The following is a 16,601-nucleotide window of genomic DNA, read 5'->3' as shown; positions in this document are numbered from 1 at the left end:
CTACCATGTACCAAAGATAAATAACACTGAAAATTTGTGTTGGTTGTGATCTATGTTGTTCGGAAATGTGAAGTGTAAAACCAAGTTGCATGCAGTGTGACTACATTGCTATTTAAGTGAAGCATGTCCACAGTTTGCCCCTCTTCTCCTTCCTCCTCACATTCAGACATTGTACCATGGCAGTAGGAGAAGTGTAAAGATAGGCTGAGCACTTTGGCACTCATACCAGAGTATGGGTAGTGAGCCAAATTCGTGGCCGACCCTGGACTACAGTATGATCTTTGAGAAATTCAAATTTTCTCATCAAAGTGGTGTGACGGTGCAGAGCAATTGTTGATTCATCATCTTACCATAAGTAAAAAACTTTTAACAGTTCCTTTCATTTAGGAGAAAGCTCTCCAACATTTTGCAGTGTTTTTCTGAAATTAAATATTAACAGATGGTAACTTGAATCACCGAAATTACCAAAAGTACAGCTTAGCAGGTCATTTTCACTTGCTGCATCCACAAGAGTTTGTGAAACTAAGGCATACTGAAGTTGTTTTCATTTAAGGCATACTGAATTTGTGCATGCATTTACTACTGCTTATATACTAATAGTGTAAGCTTAGAAGATGATTTTTCAAAATAGTCATTTCCATGCAAAACTTTTCTGTATGGTTGTAGACCTTCAGGGAAAAGTGCAGTCATGGAAATATGATATTTTGTAGAGAAAATAATGCTCTTTCAAGTGGTGATTTTGACACTTGTGGACTAACTTATTTTTTATGATAAATATTTCTGGCCATCTTCAGAAATCCCATAAGTCTCAAAAACCTGAAAGTGTTCAAACTGGCCTGTGTTATAAACAGTCTCAATAGACACAGGGTCACATAAAGAGAGCTTCGTAAACTAATCCTGTGAAAAGATCAAGCTATGTAAACTTTGGATAAATTTTGCCACAACAAAGTTTGAAGCTTCTTAATATAGCTGGAGGAAACATAATGAATCAAGTGATGTAAAATGCGCAAGATGTGTAAGTTGTTCAACCTCTTTGTCATGTTTTGCTGCTTTACCACAACAGTTCACTGTGATATAGTAGTTGAAGCTACAACAAAATTTTTGAAAAGTCACTACAACATTTGGTTGCCCTTCACTTGTGGGATACCTCATCACAAAGTATGAAGATCTGTGAGCTAGAAATCTGTTTAGCTTCCCTTAATAGCTTATCAATGCAGCACAGAAAATTTGGATAAAATCTCAGCTGGCCGACGGGAGACCCCAAATCTACTTGATGTGGAATTGTTTTTACAAAATTATTTTCCAGTTACTGGCACAAATTATGCAGATAAATCTTTCCCAATGTTGACATTGTAACATCAATTAGTACTAGTAAAAGTAACTAATAGATTAAAATAATGTGAAATACTATTCTCAGCACATTGGCAGTTACAGGATATATAAACAATATTTAGATAAATAACATTCTACTTACACTATATAGATTTTATAGAAACTCAGAACTAGTAAATTACTCAATAGAAATTGTTTGTAGATGGTATGTTAATGCCGTCAGATGAGGAGGACTTACAAAAATGCAAATATAGGGTAAATAATATGTGAAGTCGTGGGTGGTTTTCACATCCAGTGATACAAAAGAGATGATGAAGTTGGTGTCATTGCTGAAATCAAGACTCTCACATTTCACCTCTGATTATGTCTGTTACATGTAATAACAGATGTCTTTAGGCAGTTATTACTTGTAACATCATTAATAGGCTTCCAGCAGAAGTGCAAAAAAATTGAATGATAAACCCGAAGTATTCAAATATAAGTTGAAAGATTTCTAAGCTACTTATGATCTGGACATGAGAAAGGAGCTTGCGGGTGTTCAATGCCAAGGTTATCAGTGTTCTGGACATGAGCTCTTCACAGTAGGTCAGCACATGTCTGTGTAATGTGTTATCCATTCATATACTGTGGCACAATATTTTTCATATTATATTATTTCTTTAATAATTTTGTTTATAAATTCTCCATCAGCTTTATGTAAACTGTGTACCACTCATTCCATAAACAAGTAGCTTAGACTCCCATTGTCCTTGGGACCTGATAAATAAATAAAAATAAAATAACTGTTAATTAAACATAGCAGTAAGTGACTGGAAATTCAGTTTGTGTTAATAGTCTTGCAGTCAGGCACTACAAACAAAAATGACATTGTCCTTCTTTTTTTTTGTGTTGATCAGCCTGGACCTTGAGTGATGACCAAAACATAAATAATGTAATCTGTGTTGTTCCTTACTTTCAGACTATCTACCTTCCCCTGTTTGTGCCTTTAACACAATCTGAGAACTTGGTCTGTTTGATAGATGTTGTGTTTTGCATTTCATTTTCAGAAATTACGATTATTTCATGTATTTTAACATTACTTTTGTCTTGTCAGGTGGTGACAGGAAAGCAGTCCAGCTAGGATCTAAGCTTGTGGATTTTGATGATAGATTCCAGTTGTTCTTGACAACCCGCAATCCAGACCCAGACTTGCCACCCGATGCAGAGGCATTGATCACTGTTATTGACTTTAAAACGACAAAAACTGGACTTTCAGGTCAGGTAAGAATCATTGCTCAAATACATTATTGGCTTGAAAGCAATAGTAATAACTGGCTGTACTGTTCATAGAGGAGGAGTTGAAGGACTTAGTCTGATAGCTGAATATATCTAGCTTACTTTTTTGTTGTGCCTGTCACAACTCATTGTCTTCTCTATGTGGCAAATAACGATCTATCCTTGCCATATTGTTATTCCATCCTGGATGCTCCTTGTTTGGTAGTAATGTTATTTGTTCTTTTGAATCTAACAAGCAGAGTGATATTTATTCTTTTGAATCTAACAGTGATGTTGACAGCAATAATAAGGGGCAGGTTGAACTGAACACAAAATACTTTTTTGAGTTGTGAAACTATGTTATGTCAGAATTGTAATATCCTTTCCTAATGTTTGTGAATCTTTTGAGGGTATTAGTATGAGACCTAACTGGATATGTAGTTTGGCAGAAGTATGACAAATAGACCAGTAACTTTTTAAGAGGTTTGCATGGTTCACATAGCTAAGAAATGAGTGAGAAGATTATGTAATGGTGTGTTTGAAGGTGGCATTAGAAAATGCTCAAGATGCGTACTGCTCCTGCATGTTTTTACTCCACATGCCAACTATGAAATAACTTACAGGTCTCGTTTTCCTTTCAAAAATTGATTTTTTAAGTTTTGATGATGTAGACAGACTACAAATGACTAATAGGGTATTAAGTCAGCCCACGTGAATTAGGTAGCATGGCTTCTGCAACTAGTTTCTCTTTTTGGTTATGGCAGTTAACATGTTAAAATGTCAATATTTTAAATATATTTTCTTTATCCAAAGAAATATATCTACTTTGAGGGCCAATGTGTCATTTTCTGGAATGCTCTTCCACTTTTCTTCTCAATTTTATTCTGTATTTTTGTGACTTTTGCATTTTATTTCTCATTAACATTTCCTTTACCCATGCACACAGCTTGCTTTCACTTCAGTTCTTTTTTCTTCCAGCATTGATCCCCCCTTTGTCCATAGCTCATCTTATATTGTTATCATTTTTACAGTATCATCAATTTTTCCTGGCTCATTGTCTGAGAGGCTACCATCATCTACAAAAAGTTATGGTACTAATAGGTTCACTAGTGTCTTCTGTTTACAATCTCCATGAATTATTTCTGCATACATCATCATGGAGAGATGTGGACAAATATATATTTCTTCTTGGGTTGACATATGCTACTCTTTCTTGGTTACTAATTGTGATTTTGGTACATGCCTCTGTCTACAGCTATATCTGCAGCCTATTTTCCATCAGTTTTCTAGATTGATGCACCCATCTGTGATTTCCTCTTCTGTGTGACTCTCTTCAACTCAGAACAGAGCTTGCACCCAATGCCCCCAGTTCTTTGTTGCATATATTGTAATTTCTGTTTCCCCCAACAACTTTTGTCCTGTGGAAGCTATTCCCTGACATCTCAAAACTCTTTCTGTCATCCTGTTTCTAATTCTTGTTAGTGTTTTCCACACATTCTCTTCTTCTCTGATCCTCTGTTGAACTTACTATTTCTTTATTTTGTGGTAACACCACTTATGAATGCTTTGTTCTCTACCATTACAGTTTTCCCACAGTAATCACTTCCATACAATTATGTGCTCCAGTAATACATTCTTAGAACTTCATTTTTTAATTAAGGTGTATGCTTTTTCTGAGGTAGCAGAGTTCCTTTGCATTGTCTGTTGTCTGGTCCGTTATGTTGATGTTAAAATTGTCATTAATTTAATTTCTGCTGCTTCTCAATGTTTTCGTCCTTCTTTGTTTAATTTTAGAGCGTGTTATATTCACAGTAGACTGTTCATTTTGTTCATGAAGTCCTGTAAATTTTTCTCGCTTTCTGAGGGGACAGCAATGTCATCAGTACATACGATTGTTAATATCCTTTACGCTGTATTTTAACCTCACTTCTGATACTTTCTTTTATTTCTTTCATTGCTTCTTCATATAGAGTTGAATCGGTAGAGAAGACAGATTTCATCTCTGTCTTATGCACGTTTTTAATCTGGGCTCTCTCCCTTGGTCACCCTTTTCCCTTTTGACTCTTTTGCATGATACATGTATTCATCTATCCCTGTACTATATATCTAGTTTGTGAGGATTTCCAACATGTTGAACCACTTTATCTTGCTGAATGCTTATTTTAGAATGCAAATCCTACAAAAGCATTTTGATCTTTCTTAATTCTAGCTTCCATTATCAAGCATAACGTTGTAATTGCTTCTCTAGTGCCTTGACCCGTCTTAAAGCAAATCACATAACTTTGAACAAACATTATTCCTCAGTACATCGATATCCCGTTGTCTTACACATTTATTCTGCCTAATAATCCTCTCAAACTTCAGCCTAATCTTCATCATTACTAAATTATTATCTGAGATTACAAATCCTCCTGCGTATGCCTTATGATCCAGTATCTAATTATGTATCCTATATCTCACCATGATGGAGTCCATTGGGTATTTTATTGCATTTCCTGGCTTTTTCAAAGTGTATGTTCTCTTTTTGCAACTTATGAATCGTGTATTCTCTATTACTAGCTGAAATTTATTGCAGAGCTAACTGAATCTTGCTTCTCTCCCAAACCTACAGTTTGATCCATATTCTCCCGTAACTCTTCTTTCCATTTCACTTCACTGACTCCTGATCCACCTAGTTTCAGCCTTTGCATTTCCCTTTATGATTTTCTGGCCTTCATGTTATATTCAGACCTCTGAATGCTTAATGTTTTCCTTTCACTGCTTTTTCATCCTTTTTCTCATAGTCACCTCCCCTTAGCAGCCTTCTCTTGGAGATCCAATTGGGACAATAATATTGAATCTTTTGCCAGTGAAGAGCTCATCCTCACACTTCTTCAGTTGTCGGCAACGTCTTGTGTGGATACACTTTCTTTAATGGACTCATTTTTTTCTGCACATCTGTGCTATTGATCAATACTGATTCTAACATCTCTTCCACCCTGAAAGCAAGTGGGTGCCCTGATCCTTTAGTGCTTATCTTCTTCCATTTTGTCAGGATGCTGTTAACGATATAAAGTAGATTTCTTGTATATGAAATCATCACAGACAACTATCATTATTACTGCATGATATTTAGAAAATAACCCAGGAGATCAACTGACATTTCAACATGGGCCTGCAAATTACTAATCATGGTTAATCATTATTAATCTGGGCCACAGGCTCATATAACTCTAAGGAGTAAGAAGTGCACTGCATTTACACATGAAGAAGATTGTGTTCTGCTGTAGGTAGGATATGTAATTCAAAATCTGAAAAAAAAGAAAAAAAATACTTCTGCTAATATTATTCTGAGCCTTCACATGATCTATAACTTAAAGATTTCATTGTGGTGTGTATTTCCCTTGTGCAGCAATCAGGCTTTAAATGTAATTGAATAGAATCAAAGAATACTGAGATATATTCCTGTGAAATCCCCTCCAAGTTGTTTGTATGCTTGCATCAAAAGTAGTTGCTGGAGAGCCATCTTACAGACATATTTAATGGGTAATGTGAGGTGAATGCACAGGCCGGTGATTTTACCTGTCATCTTGAAAGATGGATTGCACATTACTCAGTGCATGTGGCTGAGAATTGTCCTACTGAAATAAGGCGTATCATATTGTCTTACAGAGATTCGGTAATTCATGCTTTAAAATTTCGGTGCTGTAGCAGTTACTGTTAAGCTCTATCTCAGTAAATTAGAATCCAGATCATATGCTGAATCCATTGGTGCCCCAACCCAGCAAACATTGTGTGTTTATTCCGTATGGTGATAAACAGTGCAGGATGACAGATTGAGATCACTGTGGTAACAACTAATACAAAAGCAGCCATTAGTGTGTGACACATTAAGTGTGATTCATCGAAAACTGCTATATTTTGTATCTCAGCGTGGTGATGGTGTTCATATACCTGACCACTGATAATTTATAGACTGTGAAAGCCAACACAATAGCTTGTGTCTCTCAATAGTTGTTGTTGCACTATCAACACAAAAGAGATCTACCCCTTTACAGTACTCCACTTTCAAACCAAATTCATGGATGAATCTGTACAATTACTATGGTCATATGGACTAGATGGGTGTTGTCCCATTCTGTGGTCACCTTGCATTGCCTGTACTCCTCCATTACTATATACAACTTCATTATACCCACAAGTTCCACATATATGTCATAGCAGGCTGTTCTGAATGTGCTGAAATGTCATGATATGACAAAGCCACACCCCTCAGACCTATTTTTGCCCCATTTAACTCCAGTATGCTGAAATACCCTCGGATATCAGTAGGGCACATGCTTTCACATTTCTCTTTCGTTTGATGGCTGTTTACTGACTAAACTTACCATGTAAGAGAGGACGCTGCTGGTTATATGTGTGCCATCCTTCTGCAGACTTAATTACTTATAACTGGCACAATACATGCAGCTTTAGACCCATATTGTGTGTGTTCGTTTTTGACATTCTTTTCAGTGTTGCAGTTTTCATAAATGTTTGTCTAATGAGTTAATGGCTCACAATAAGCAAATTTATATTCCTAGGAATATTATTGATTTCATCTACATAAAACCAAATTGCCAGTATTACTTAGTTTATTACTGCTGTCCTGCGAATTTCAGGTGTCAAAATTGATATAATATCTATGCACTGTTTCTTGCCATTGTAAGTAGTGTAATTCAGCTCTGTCTTGTGTGGGAGGGTTGCATGGAACAGAATGTACATATTCTCAGGCACAACCGAATTGTGTCTACCATCTGGTTAGCAAGATGTATGAGACAGGCGAAATTCCCTCAGACTTCAAGAAGAATACAATAATTCCAATCCCAAAGAAAGCAGGTGTTGACAGATGTGAAAATTACCGAACTATCCGATTAGTCACAGCTGCAAAATACTAACGTGAATTCTTTACAGACGAATGGAAAAACTGGTAGAAGCCGACCTTGCAGAAGATCAGTTTGGATTCCGTAGAAATGTTGGAACACATGAGGCAATACTGACCCTACGACTTATCTTAGAAGAAAGATTAAGGAAAGGCAAACCCACATTTCTAGCATTTGTAGACTTAGAGGAAGCTTTTGACAATGTTGACTGGAATACTCTCTTTCAAATTCTGAAGGTGGCAGGGGTAAAATATAGGGAGCGAAAGGCTATTTACAATTAGTACAGAAACCAGATGGCAGTTATAAGAGTCGAGGGGCATGAAAGGGAAGCAGCAGTTGGGAAGGGAGTGAGACAAAGTTGTAGCCTCTCCCCGATGCTATTCAATCTGTATATTGAGCAAGCAGTAAAGGAAACAAAAGAAAAGTTCGGAGTAGGTATTAAAATCCATGGAGAAGAAATAAAAGCTTTGAGGTTCACCTATGACATTGAAATTCTGTCAGAACAGCAAAGGACTTGGAAGAGCAGTTGAACGGAATGGACAGTGTCTTGAAAGGAGGGTATAAGATGAACAGCAACAAAAGCAAAACAAGGATAATGGAATGTAGTCGAATTAAGTCAGGTGATGCTGAGGGAATTAGATTAGGAAATGAGACACTTAAAGTAGTAAAGGAGTTTTGCTATTTAGGGAGTAAAATAACTGATGATGGTCGAGGTAGAGAGGATATAAAATGTAGACTGGCAATGGCAAGGAAAGCGTTTCTGAAGAAGAGAAATTTGTTAACATCAAGTATTGATTTAAGTGTTAGGAAGTCGTTTCTGAAAGTATTTGTATGGAGTGTAGCCATGTATGGAAGTGAAACGTGGACGATAAATAGTTTAGACAAGAAGAGAATAGAAGCTTTTGAAATGTGGTGCTACAGAAGAATGCTGAAGATTAGATGGGTAGATCACATAACTAATGAGGAGGTATTGAAAGAATTGGGGAGAAGAGGAGATTGTGGCACAACTTGACTAGAAGAAGGGATCGGTTGGTAGGACATGTTCTGAGGCATCAATGGATCACCAATTTAGTAGTAGAGGGCAGCGTGGAGGGTAAAAATCATAGATCAAGAGATGAATACACTAAGCAGATTCAGAAGGATGTAGGCTGCAGTAGGTACTGGGAGATGAAGAAGCTTTCACAGGATAGAGTAGCATGGAGAGCTGCATCAAACCAGTCTCAGGACTGAAGACTACAACAACAACAACAACAACAACATGCAGTAGTGTGTAGCATCCCTTTATCCTTGTGACAGTGGCAATATAGTGTGGCATAGAAACCACAAAACACTGAAAGCTCTGATCAATTACAGCTGAGTTGTTTCCTATAACTCAGGGATAATGACCAGAGAACAGCTGAAGGTGGTGCATTCTCTTGCAAAAGTTGCAGCTTATGGGTGAACAGATGGATGCACATGGCCAGGTTGTAGGCTCGTGTATTCCTTGTGTTTGACAGACAATGGAAAAATGATCTGATTTCATCCCATGTAAACATTTTGTTGTAGTGAAATAAAATTGTCAATTACACACATTATATTTATTCAGAGATAAACTGCATAGACCATCAAAGCAGTAGTAGAGCAACACTATAACAACACTTTGATTGTCTTTTTAAATAACATCAAAGACAATCTAAAAATGTCACAGAGATGGAATGAGTGGAATAAATAAAGGAGCTCTTGTCCACTTGCCTATCTCTTAATACCCCCCCCCCCTCCCCCCCCATGATAATATCTAAAAGTAACCACATATATCATTTTGAATGTAGCATGTTCTTACCATGAAGTTCATGAATATTCTGATTCAGTGGCATTGTTAATAAGCCTGCTTGATTTTTATCCATTGAAATGTATCGAAAGTCAATTATTCAAATGTGTGTGAAATCTTATGAGACTTAACTGCTAAGGTCATCAGCCCTTATGCTTACACACTACTTAACCTAAATTATCCTAAGGACAAGCACTCACACCCATGCCTGAGGGAGGACTTGAACCTCCGCCGGGACCAGCCGCACAGACCATGACTGCAGCACCTTAGACCGCTCGGCTAATCCCGCGCGGCTAAAGTCAATTGCTCCAGCTATTACTATCTCCCTGATGAAATGATGTTTTATGGCATTATGCTTTGTTCTTGATTTGTCTATATGCTTCTTGGGGTGTGTGATTGCTTCTTGATTATCACACCAGCAATTGTTGATTCTCTAATCAGTTGTTTAAAGTTAAGGCTATCCAGTAATTCTATCGTCCATACAATTTCTCTTATGCAGGTTGCCACTGGCCTGTATTCTGCTTTCATTGTGCTAAATGCAACTGCAGTTTGTTTCATACTCTTCCAGTACACCGGAGATCTTGCCAGTAATATTACCTATCTCATAATACATTTGTGATCATCTACACAAGTATCCCAGTCAGCATCAGAAAATGCTTAAGTATTTGGCCAGTGGCACAATATGTGAGTTTTTAATGTGCTCTTTCTTTCGTACATCTTACTACCCTCTTTGCTGCATTCCAATCGCTCATATTAAATTTTGAACAATATTTTTGATAACTTTGCCACCGAGAAAGCCGTGTCTGAGACCTGTGTGGAAGGTAAAGTAGTCCACCAATAATCTCACAATATGGAAGATTTTTAACTTCCTCATCACACTTTTCCTCAAGAAGATTTGATTTTATTTCCACTGGGTTCATGGCACCCTTAGCATTTTGAAGTCTGAATCTGTCAAGTCATTGTTTAATATACTCCTTCTGAGAAAGACTAATTGTTCCATCTCGGCTATTCTCAAATTTCACTCCTAGCGTGTGACACCATACCCATGTGATTGATTTCAAAGCAACTTCCTAAATGATTCTTTACTTGTTGCCTTATTGCTTCATTCATTGCAAATGTAAGCATATCATCCACATATACAGACAGAATAGCTTTCCCTTCCTTTCCACTTAACTTGTACACACATGGATCTATATCATTTCGGATAAATCCAAGATTTTCTAGTGAGTTGTTTAAATGACTACTCCAGCATTTGCCACTTTTTTTCAGTCTATATATTTACATGTTTAAAGTGCAAATCAAACTTTCTTCATGAAGCCTTCTGGCTCATGCACATATACCTTTTCCCTTAATTTGCTGTACAGAGAGCACTCTTCACATCATACTGATCAATATGTCAGTTTTTTTCAACACTTGCTGCTATCAGTGGTTGAATTGTCTTGAAATTTGAAACAGTATCATAAGTCTCATTATAATCTACACCTTTTACTTGGCTAAATCCCTTTGTGACTAAACGAGCTTTAAAAATCTGCTTCTCACCAACTGTCTTTTTTTTTTAATACCCATCTGTTCTTCATAGGAATTACACCAGGTAGGAATCCAACCAGTTTCTAAGCACCTCATCCAGTTTCTAGGCACCATGATTTTTCAAGGAGTTAATTTCTTGATTCATTACTGCCTCATCAGAAGTAATTGCTTCCTGATACATTTATAGTTCGTCACTGTTGCTTCCTCACATTATGTTTATTTGTGCTTTGTCAGCATAAGTATTCTCTTTGGAATGAAGTGTCTTTGGATAACATTTCCTTAAACCAATTTTTTCGTTTGTTATGTAATTTGTTTGCCTGCATCTACTTCATGAAGTTTCAACATGTTCCACAAGTTCCTGATTACCTTTAGTTTCTTCCAAATTTTCCTCCTGATCTGAGAAACCATAAAATTCATCTTCAGTGTTAGAATCTTTTCTTTCACTTTGCCTTTCATCTTCACTACTGTTTACTGTAGATTTCAATAAATTCTTTCTTTTTCTTGTTTTCATTATGTGTGTCGCAGTGTACATCTGCTCATCCCAAGAACTCTTTAGTAAATTACTTCCTAGCAGTTGCGACTTTTCCATATCGATTAACATTCTGCTGAGCTGTTTGGCTACACCGTCTTGTGACAGTGTGAATGTCATTGCTATGCCAAATTCTTCAGATTCACAGAACTGTGACCATTTGTGCAAACAGAATTCTAGGCTAATGTGTGTTTAGATTCTCTGCAGGTGTTTTCTGGTGTGTTTTTCTGTTTGAATCTTTCATTTCTTGATTCTTCAAATGCTTCACCTGTATTTTTGAGGAATGCATAAATATGTATGTACTTGCATTATCCATGATAGTCATTAAATATCTATTGCCTCCTACACTTGCAACATCAACAGGTCCCATGAGATCACTGTGAGCAAGTGATACAGTTTTTCGAAACAGATTTCATGTTGATTTGCTGACCACACAGCTATAACATGGGTTTGTTTCACCTTTTTCACAGTCGTGTCACAGGTCTGCTTCATTCCTAACCATGTTGCTTATTGTACACTTGATGATGTGCATCATTTGACAATGTGATTTTGTGTTACATTCATTATTCCTCAGTATGTTTTTTGTTCTGTCAACTGTACATGGCTTTATTCAATATTTCTCAGTATGTTTATTGATCTGTCAGTTGCACATGGCTTCATATTTATGTACAGCATGTATCAATAAGAATCATCTGATTTTAAAATATCATAACTAATATGCTACTTAAGATATGTGCGTGAACAAAACACTGTTGGAAAGAGCAAACTCTCAAGTTTTACATGGCTCCCGCTAGGTATCAGCAGCGTGCACCCACTTCAGTTCTAATGAAAATGGTGTCAGGACAACATCTAATGTTCCAACGATTTGTGTGAGTGTGGGTATGGGTTATACTGATTTACTGCCCCAAACCACATTACACTTCTTTACGAGGTGACTTACTTGGGGTTTGCAGCCACTCTTCTTCACTGGATAACCGGCTGCTGGAAAATCTCTTGACTTCTTCTCCAGCTAATAGTGCTAGGTACAGGAACTTTTAGGCCTCTTTCTACTTATAAAATGAGTAGACATACAAACTTTCCTTTTCGTCAGTTAATGATGTATTTGACTTTCATGCACAATATAATTCACACTTTCAACATACATATGTAACTTTCTGTAAGGACCTTATACCGTCAAACATTAGAAACAAAATGACTTACAGTTAAAAGAAAGTTGGCTTAACTACCATGCCTTCTTAAAACGAATCGGAAAATATGTCTTGCCTCTACCAGGGCTGAGTCAAGGGTCTACAAGAGTACTTTTTCAACTGTTCTTATTTCACATAATAATACGCAGTGACACAATAAGCTCAGATCAGCATAAAAACTCCACGGTTCTTCCTTACACACACACTAAAACCTCTGTGAATTGCCCAACAGGTACTTGTTGGTGCTGCCCGACCGCTGCGTCTACTATCTTCCTGCGACTGATTTTAAACCTGCACACACAAATATGTGATGTGCAATAGGTAGGATTTTACCATCCCACACTTGTATCTAGAATATCATGTGTTTGAGATGGTAGAAGGCTGAGTGGTTCTAGAATTTACATGGAAATTCTCGAATCACTACAAACATTTTGTGTTCTACATTTTGCGCAGTGCAGATCAGTAATAACTGTTCTGTGTGAATTTCGTACTAGGTATGGTGTGGATCATCCTACAGCACAGAGCAGTAAATGATGGCATGAACAATTCTGAGAAACAGGTTGTCTGTATAAAGGCAAATCGCCAGCCATCCCCAAGTGTCCGTCACAGAAGTCGAACACAACCGCAATAGTTTCACAGGGAGTCCACAGAAATCCATTCGCTGTGCAGCTTGTCAGCTCAATATTCCTCCAATGTATTCTGTTGTGTTTCGTGGTCAGAGGTGGGCAAGTGTGGGCAAGTTGCTTCTGTACTCCGTAATGAGTAGATGATTCTGGATGTCTTGCTCTTTGCATGAATTAGCATGTGATTTTCTACTTTGTAGCCCATTTATTTTCTTTTATAATCTTCAATACTTATCAGTGACCTAGTACTGTAGCTTATAGCAGTTGACTGTGGAGGATTCAGTTTTCCCTGAATCAAGATACTGACACTGATCTTTGAAAGGGTGACATGTAAAATTCTCAGTGCATTCACACAAAATACCATTTGATAAAATGAGCTGATTTATGCATCTCACCCCCCTTTTACTCATCTGTTTCCCTCTTAAACAGTATTACATTTGATGAGATCTTAGCCATTTGACACGCAGAACAATTTGATTTGCCGTGGCAACTCCTGTTCAGTTGCTATGATTCAATTTCAGCTTCAAACCAGTCTTTGAACTGAATGCCACCACCACCACCACCACCACCACCACCACCACCACCGACAACAACAACAAGCTGGCCATTTTCCAAATAAACAAAATTAGTAGTACCATTTTGTTATACACAGTCATTAACATTTGGCCAAACTGATAAATTTTACTACCAATTTCATTATGATTTTGTAATTCAGTGGTAGCAGTATTCTTAAAAATTCGCAGGTTGATGTCCACTTTCCTATGAAGAAGAAGTTGGGAAGGACATAGGATAACATGTAAGCAGACTGTGAAATATTAATTCTAAAAAATTGCAAGATTTCTGTCTATTACGGGAATTGCAGTAAATATTAATTTTTAAGAAGTTTCAAGATTCTGTATCTTACAGGAATTACAGTAATCTATATGACCAACAGAATGCAGTCTCTTTTCACCTAGACATATCTTGTTTTGTGGTATCAGCTGAATCCGAGAATGTGCATGAAATTTTGAATTCTTCAGAAAGGTGGTAATAGATAAAGATTATTATCTAATCTGTAGCTTCCATCTGATTATGTTTCCATCAAATACTAATAAATGTTATTCACACATTAGTGTATTGCATTTTAGATTGTCAGGTTTTAGGTAGTGTTTTTCTCACCTCTTGGAAAACTTTATGATACAGCTTCTTGCTGTGGCTCTGCAACATGAGAAACCACACTTGGAAACTCGCCGTAGTGATCTCTTAAGACAAGAGGAAGACTTCAAAATGAAATTGGAGAAGCTGCAAGAAGAGTTATTACAAAGACTTGTGTGTGCTGAAGGAGACATTCTGCAGAATGAGGTGTGTGACATCTGATTTAAGATCGTAATAGTGTCTCATTCATTAGAATGTTGGAATTTACTTTTTACCCAAAAGTGATAACAACATTACATTGATAAAACTGAAACTAAATGAAACTGTAGAACTTTTCCAGTAATTTGGGGAAAGCATATTTGTGCCATCAGTTGTACTATTTTACGTTTATCCTCTACCAGTTTCAAATGTTACAGTCATCTTCAAGGAAAAATACATTGTACATTAATGGATCAACCATACATTTCTATCATATATGAGCCTTGCAAATGTAAAATGTGCCTAACTGTCATAGTAGTCTCTCTTAACACAGTCAGTTTAAACATACTGTGCTTTGTCACAATACATTAAGTCCTCATATGCCAGATGCTGCCTTTCTTTTCTTCCCTACATTATTGCATAACAAATCTATGGTTGAAACACTGTACAGTTCAGCTTACTTTATGAAAGATGATTACTCTTCCCTCTTACAGTTTTATGTGGTCCACTTTCTTGGAATGCTCATCAGGTCTTTTTGTTATTAAATTTTGCAGGAACTTCTTGCTTCACTGAATGAAACAAAAGCCAGCAGTGCAGCTGTCAGGCAGTCTCTGGTGGAATCAAGTGCACTACAGCATGAACTTAATAAAGAATGTGAAGTTTACAAGCCTTATGCTGAATTTGGAAGTAACTTGTTCTTTGTTATAAACAGTCTTGGAAAAGTTAATAGTATGTACAAATTCTCAGTGGCTTCATTCAAAAGACTGTTTCAGAAGGCATTAGATATGCTTAAGGTATTTCTCACTAAAATATTATTTTCTACTTTCAACCAGTTGAATTATTGACTGCTTATTAACTCCAATTTATAGGAAGAAAATGACATAGATCAGAGACAAGAACACCAGAAGAAGAATCTGCTGCTCCTGACATATCAACAAGTTTCTCGCAGCCTTTTTAAGTCAGATCGACTGATGTTTGCTTTGCATTTAATACACAGTTTGTTTCCCAGTGAAATACCAGATGATGTAAGTACAAATATATCATTACTATAATATTGTGTGTATTCATAATTCATATGTTTTCTAGGAGATGTTTCCCAAAGGCAAAAGGGCAACAAATAAAGCCCAAATAATACCTCTCTATTTCCATAAAACTGATCCTATTTAAAGTAGTAGAGCATTGCATAAGCCTCCAAATCTGTAATTACCTATCAGTGAATCGCATTTTTAATGTGTCTCAGTTTAGTTTCAGACCAAGCTTACCAACTGTGAAAGCACTTGAACATACTGCTTTTTCACTTCATCTTAATATGAGTCCAAGTTGTATGTAAATGCACCACTGTGGGCTTTAGTAAAGATTTTGATTCTGTCAGTCCTATAATTTTATTTACTTATTTATTTTAAAAACCATCATACATAGCATGTTAAATAAGTATTTCAATTCATGCTGCATTCATTATTCAATTTTCTTCCTCTTCATCCACATTCATTTAATGTTTTTTGCTCTCTGCTTATGGAGACGTCTGGTGTTATGAGGTTTCCTTTCTTGTTCATCCTGAACACCACTTACTGAATGTTGTTCATAAATTAATTCCTGTGCTGATGTTTGCTTCTTTGAGGTCAGTTAGTGTCCAAATATACCACACTGGTTATTCTTTCAGCTTCATAATTTTAATAAAGCTTTGCTTTGTCAGCCTGTCATCACACATTGTTGACAAAAGTCTGAAGAATGACAGTATTCTTTTGTTCACTGTGTGAATTGTGTTCACTAGGTGTTTGTAGAATTCTTTGTTAAGTCTTGGCCTGTAGTATTCTGTTTCTCTTGTCCTTGGGACAAGTAACCCTCTAAGGAGTCTTCTTCCTTTTTTTATAATTTTATTTAGGTTATTTTTTCACACTAGTTTTAGCATTACAGCGACATACAGAGCTTCAGGCCTCACTGTTACATTATGAAGTTTAATTTTGATGTCCCATGATAAAGCCTTCTTTCTGTATATGTTTCTAGTGTTCTGTAATACAATGTTTACCTTATTCTCTGTTATCTATAAACTTTCCTTCTCTTTGTTTTTACTGCTTAGCCACTCACCTAAATATTTGAATATAATTTTAT

At 36.6% G+C, this 16,601-nt stretch overlaps 1 protein-coding gene across 1 annotated transcript in view; it reads left to right on the top strand.

The window, feature by feature from the left end:
* LOC126457597 (cytoplasmic dynein 2 heavy chain 1) overlaps positions 1 to 16,601 on the top strand; it is an 808,157-nt gene that overhangs the window by 666,455 nt on the left and 125,101 nt on the right. Inside the window, exons 57-60 of the mRNA XM_050094037.1 lie at positions 2,426 to 2,592; positions 14,343 to 14,501; positions 15,047 to 15,286; positions 15,362 to 15,517. Of these exons, the coding sequence (XP_049949994.1) occupies positions 2,426 to 2,592; positions 14,343 to 14,501; positions 15,047 to 15,286; positions 15,362 to 15,517 (722 nt within the window). The remainder of the gene's footprint in view (positions 1 to 2,425; positions 2,593 to 14,342; positions 14,502 to 15,046; positions 15,287 to 15,361; positions 15,518 to 16,601) is intronic.

The sequence above is a fragment of the Schistocerca serialis genome, chromosome 2 (genome assembly GCF_023864345.2).
Source record: "Schistocerca serialis cubense isolate TAMUIC-IGC-003099 chromosome 2, iqSchSeri2.2, whole genome shotgun sequence".
NCBI classification, from domain to species: domain Eukaryota; kingdom Metazoa; phylum Arthropoda; class Insecta; order Orthoptera; family Acrididae; genus Schistocerca; species Schistocerca serialis.
The sequence above is the reverse complement of the archived record's forward strand: the minus strand, read 5'-3'. Positions and strand labels throughout refer to the sequence as shown.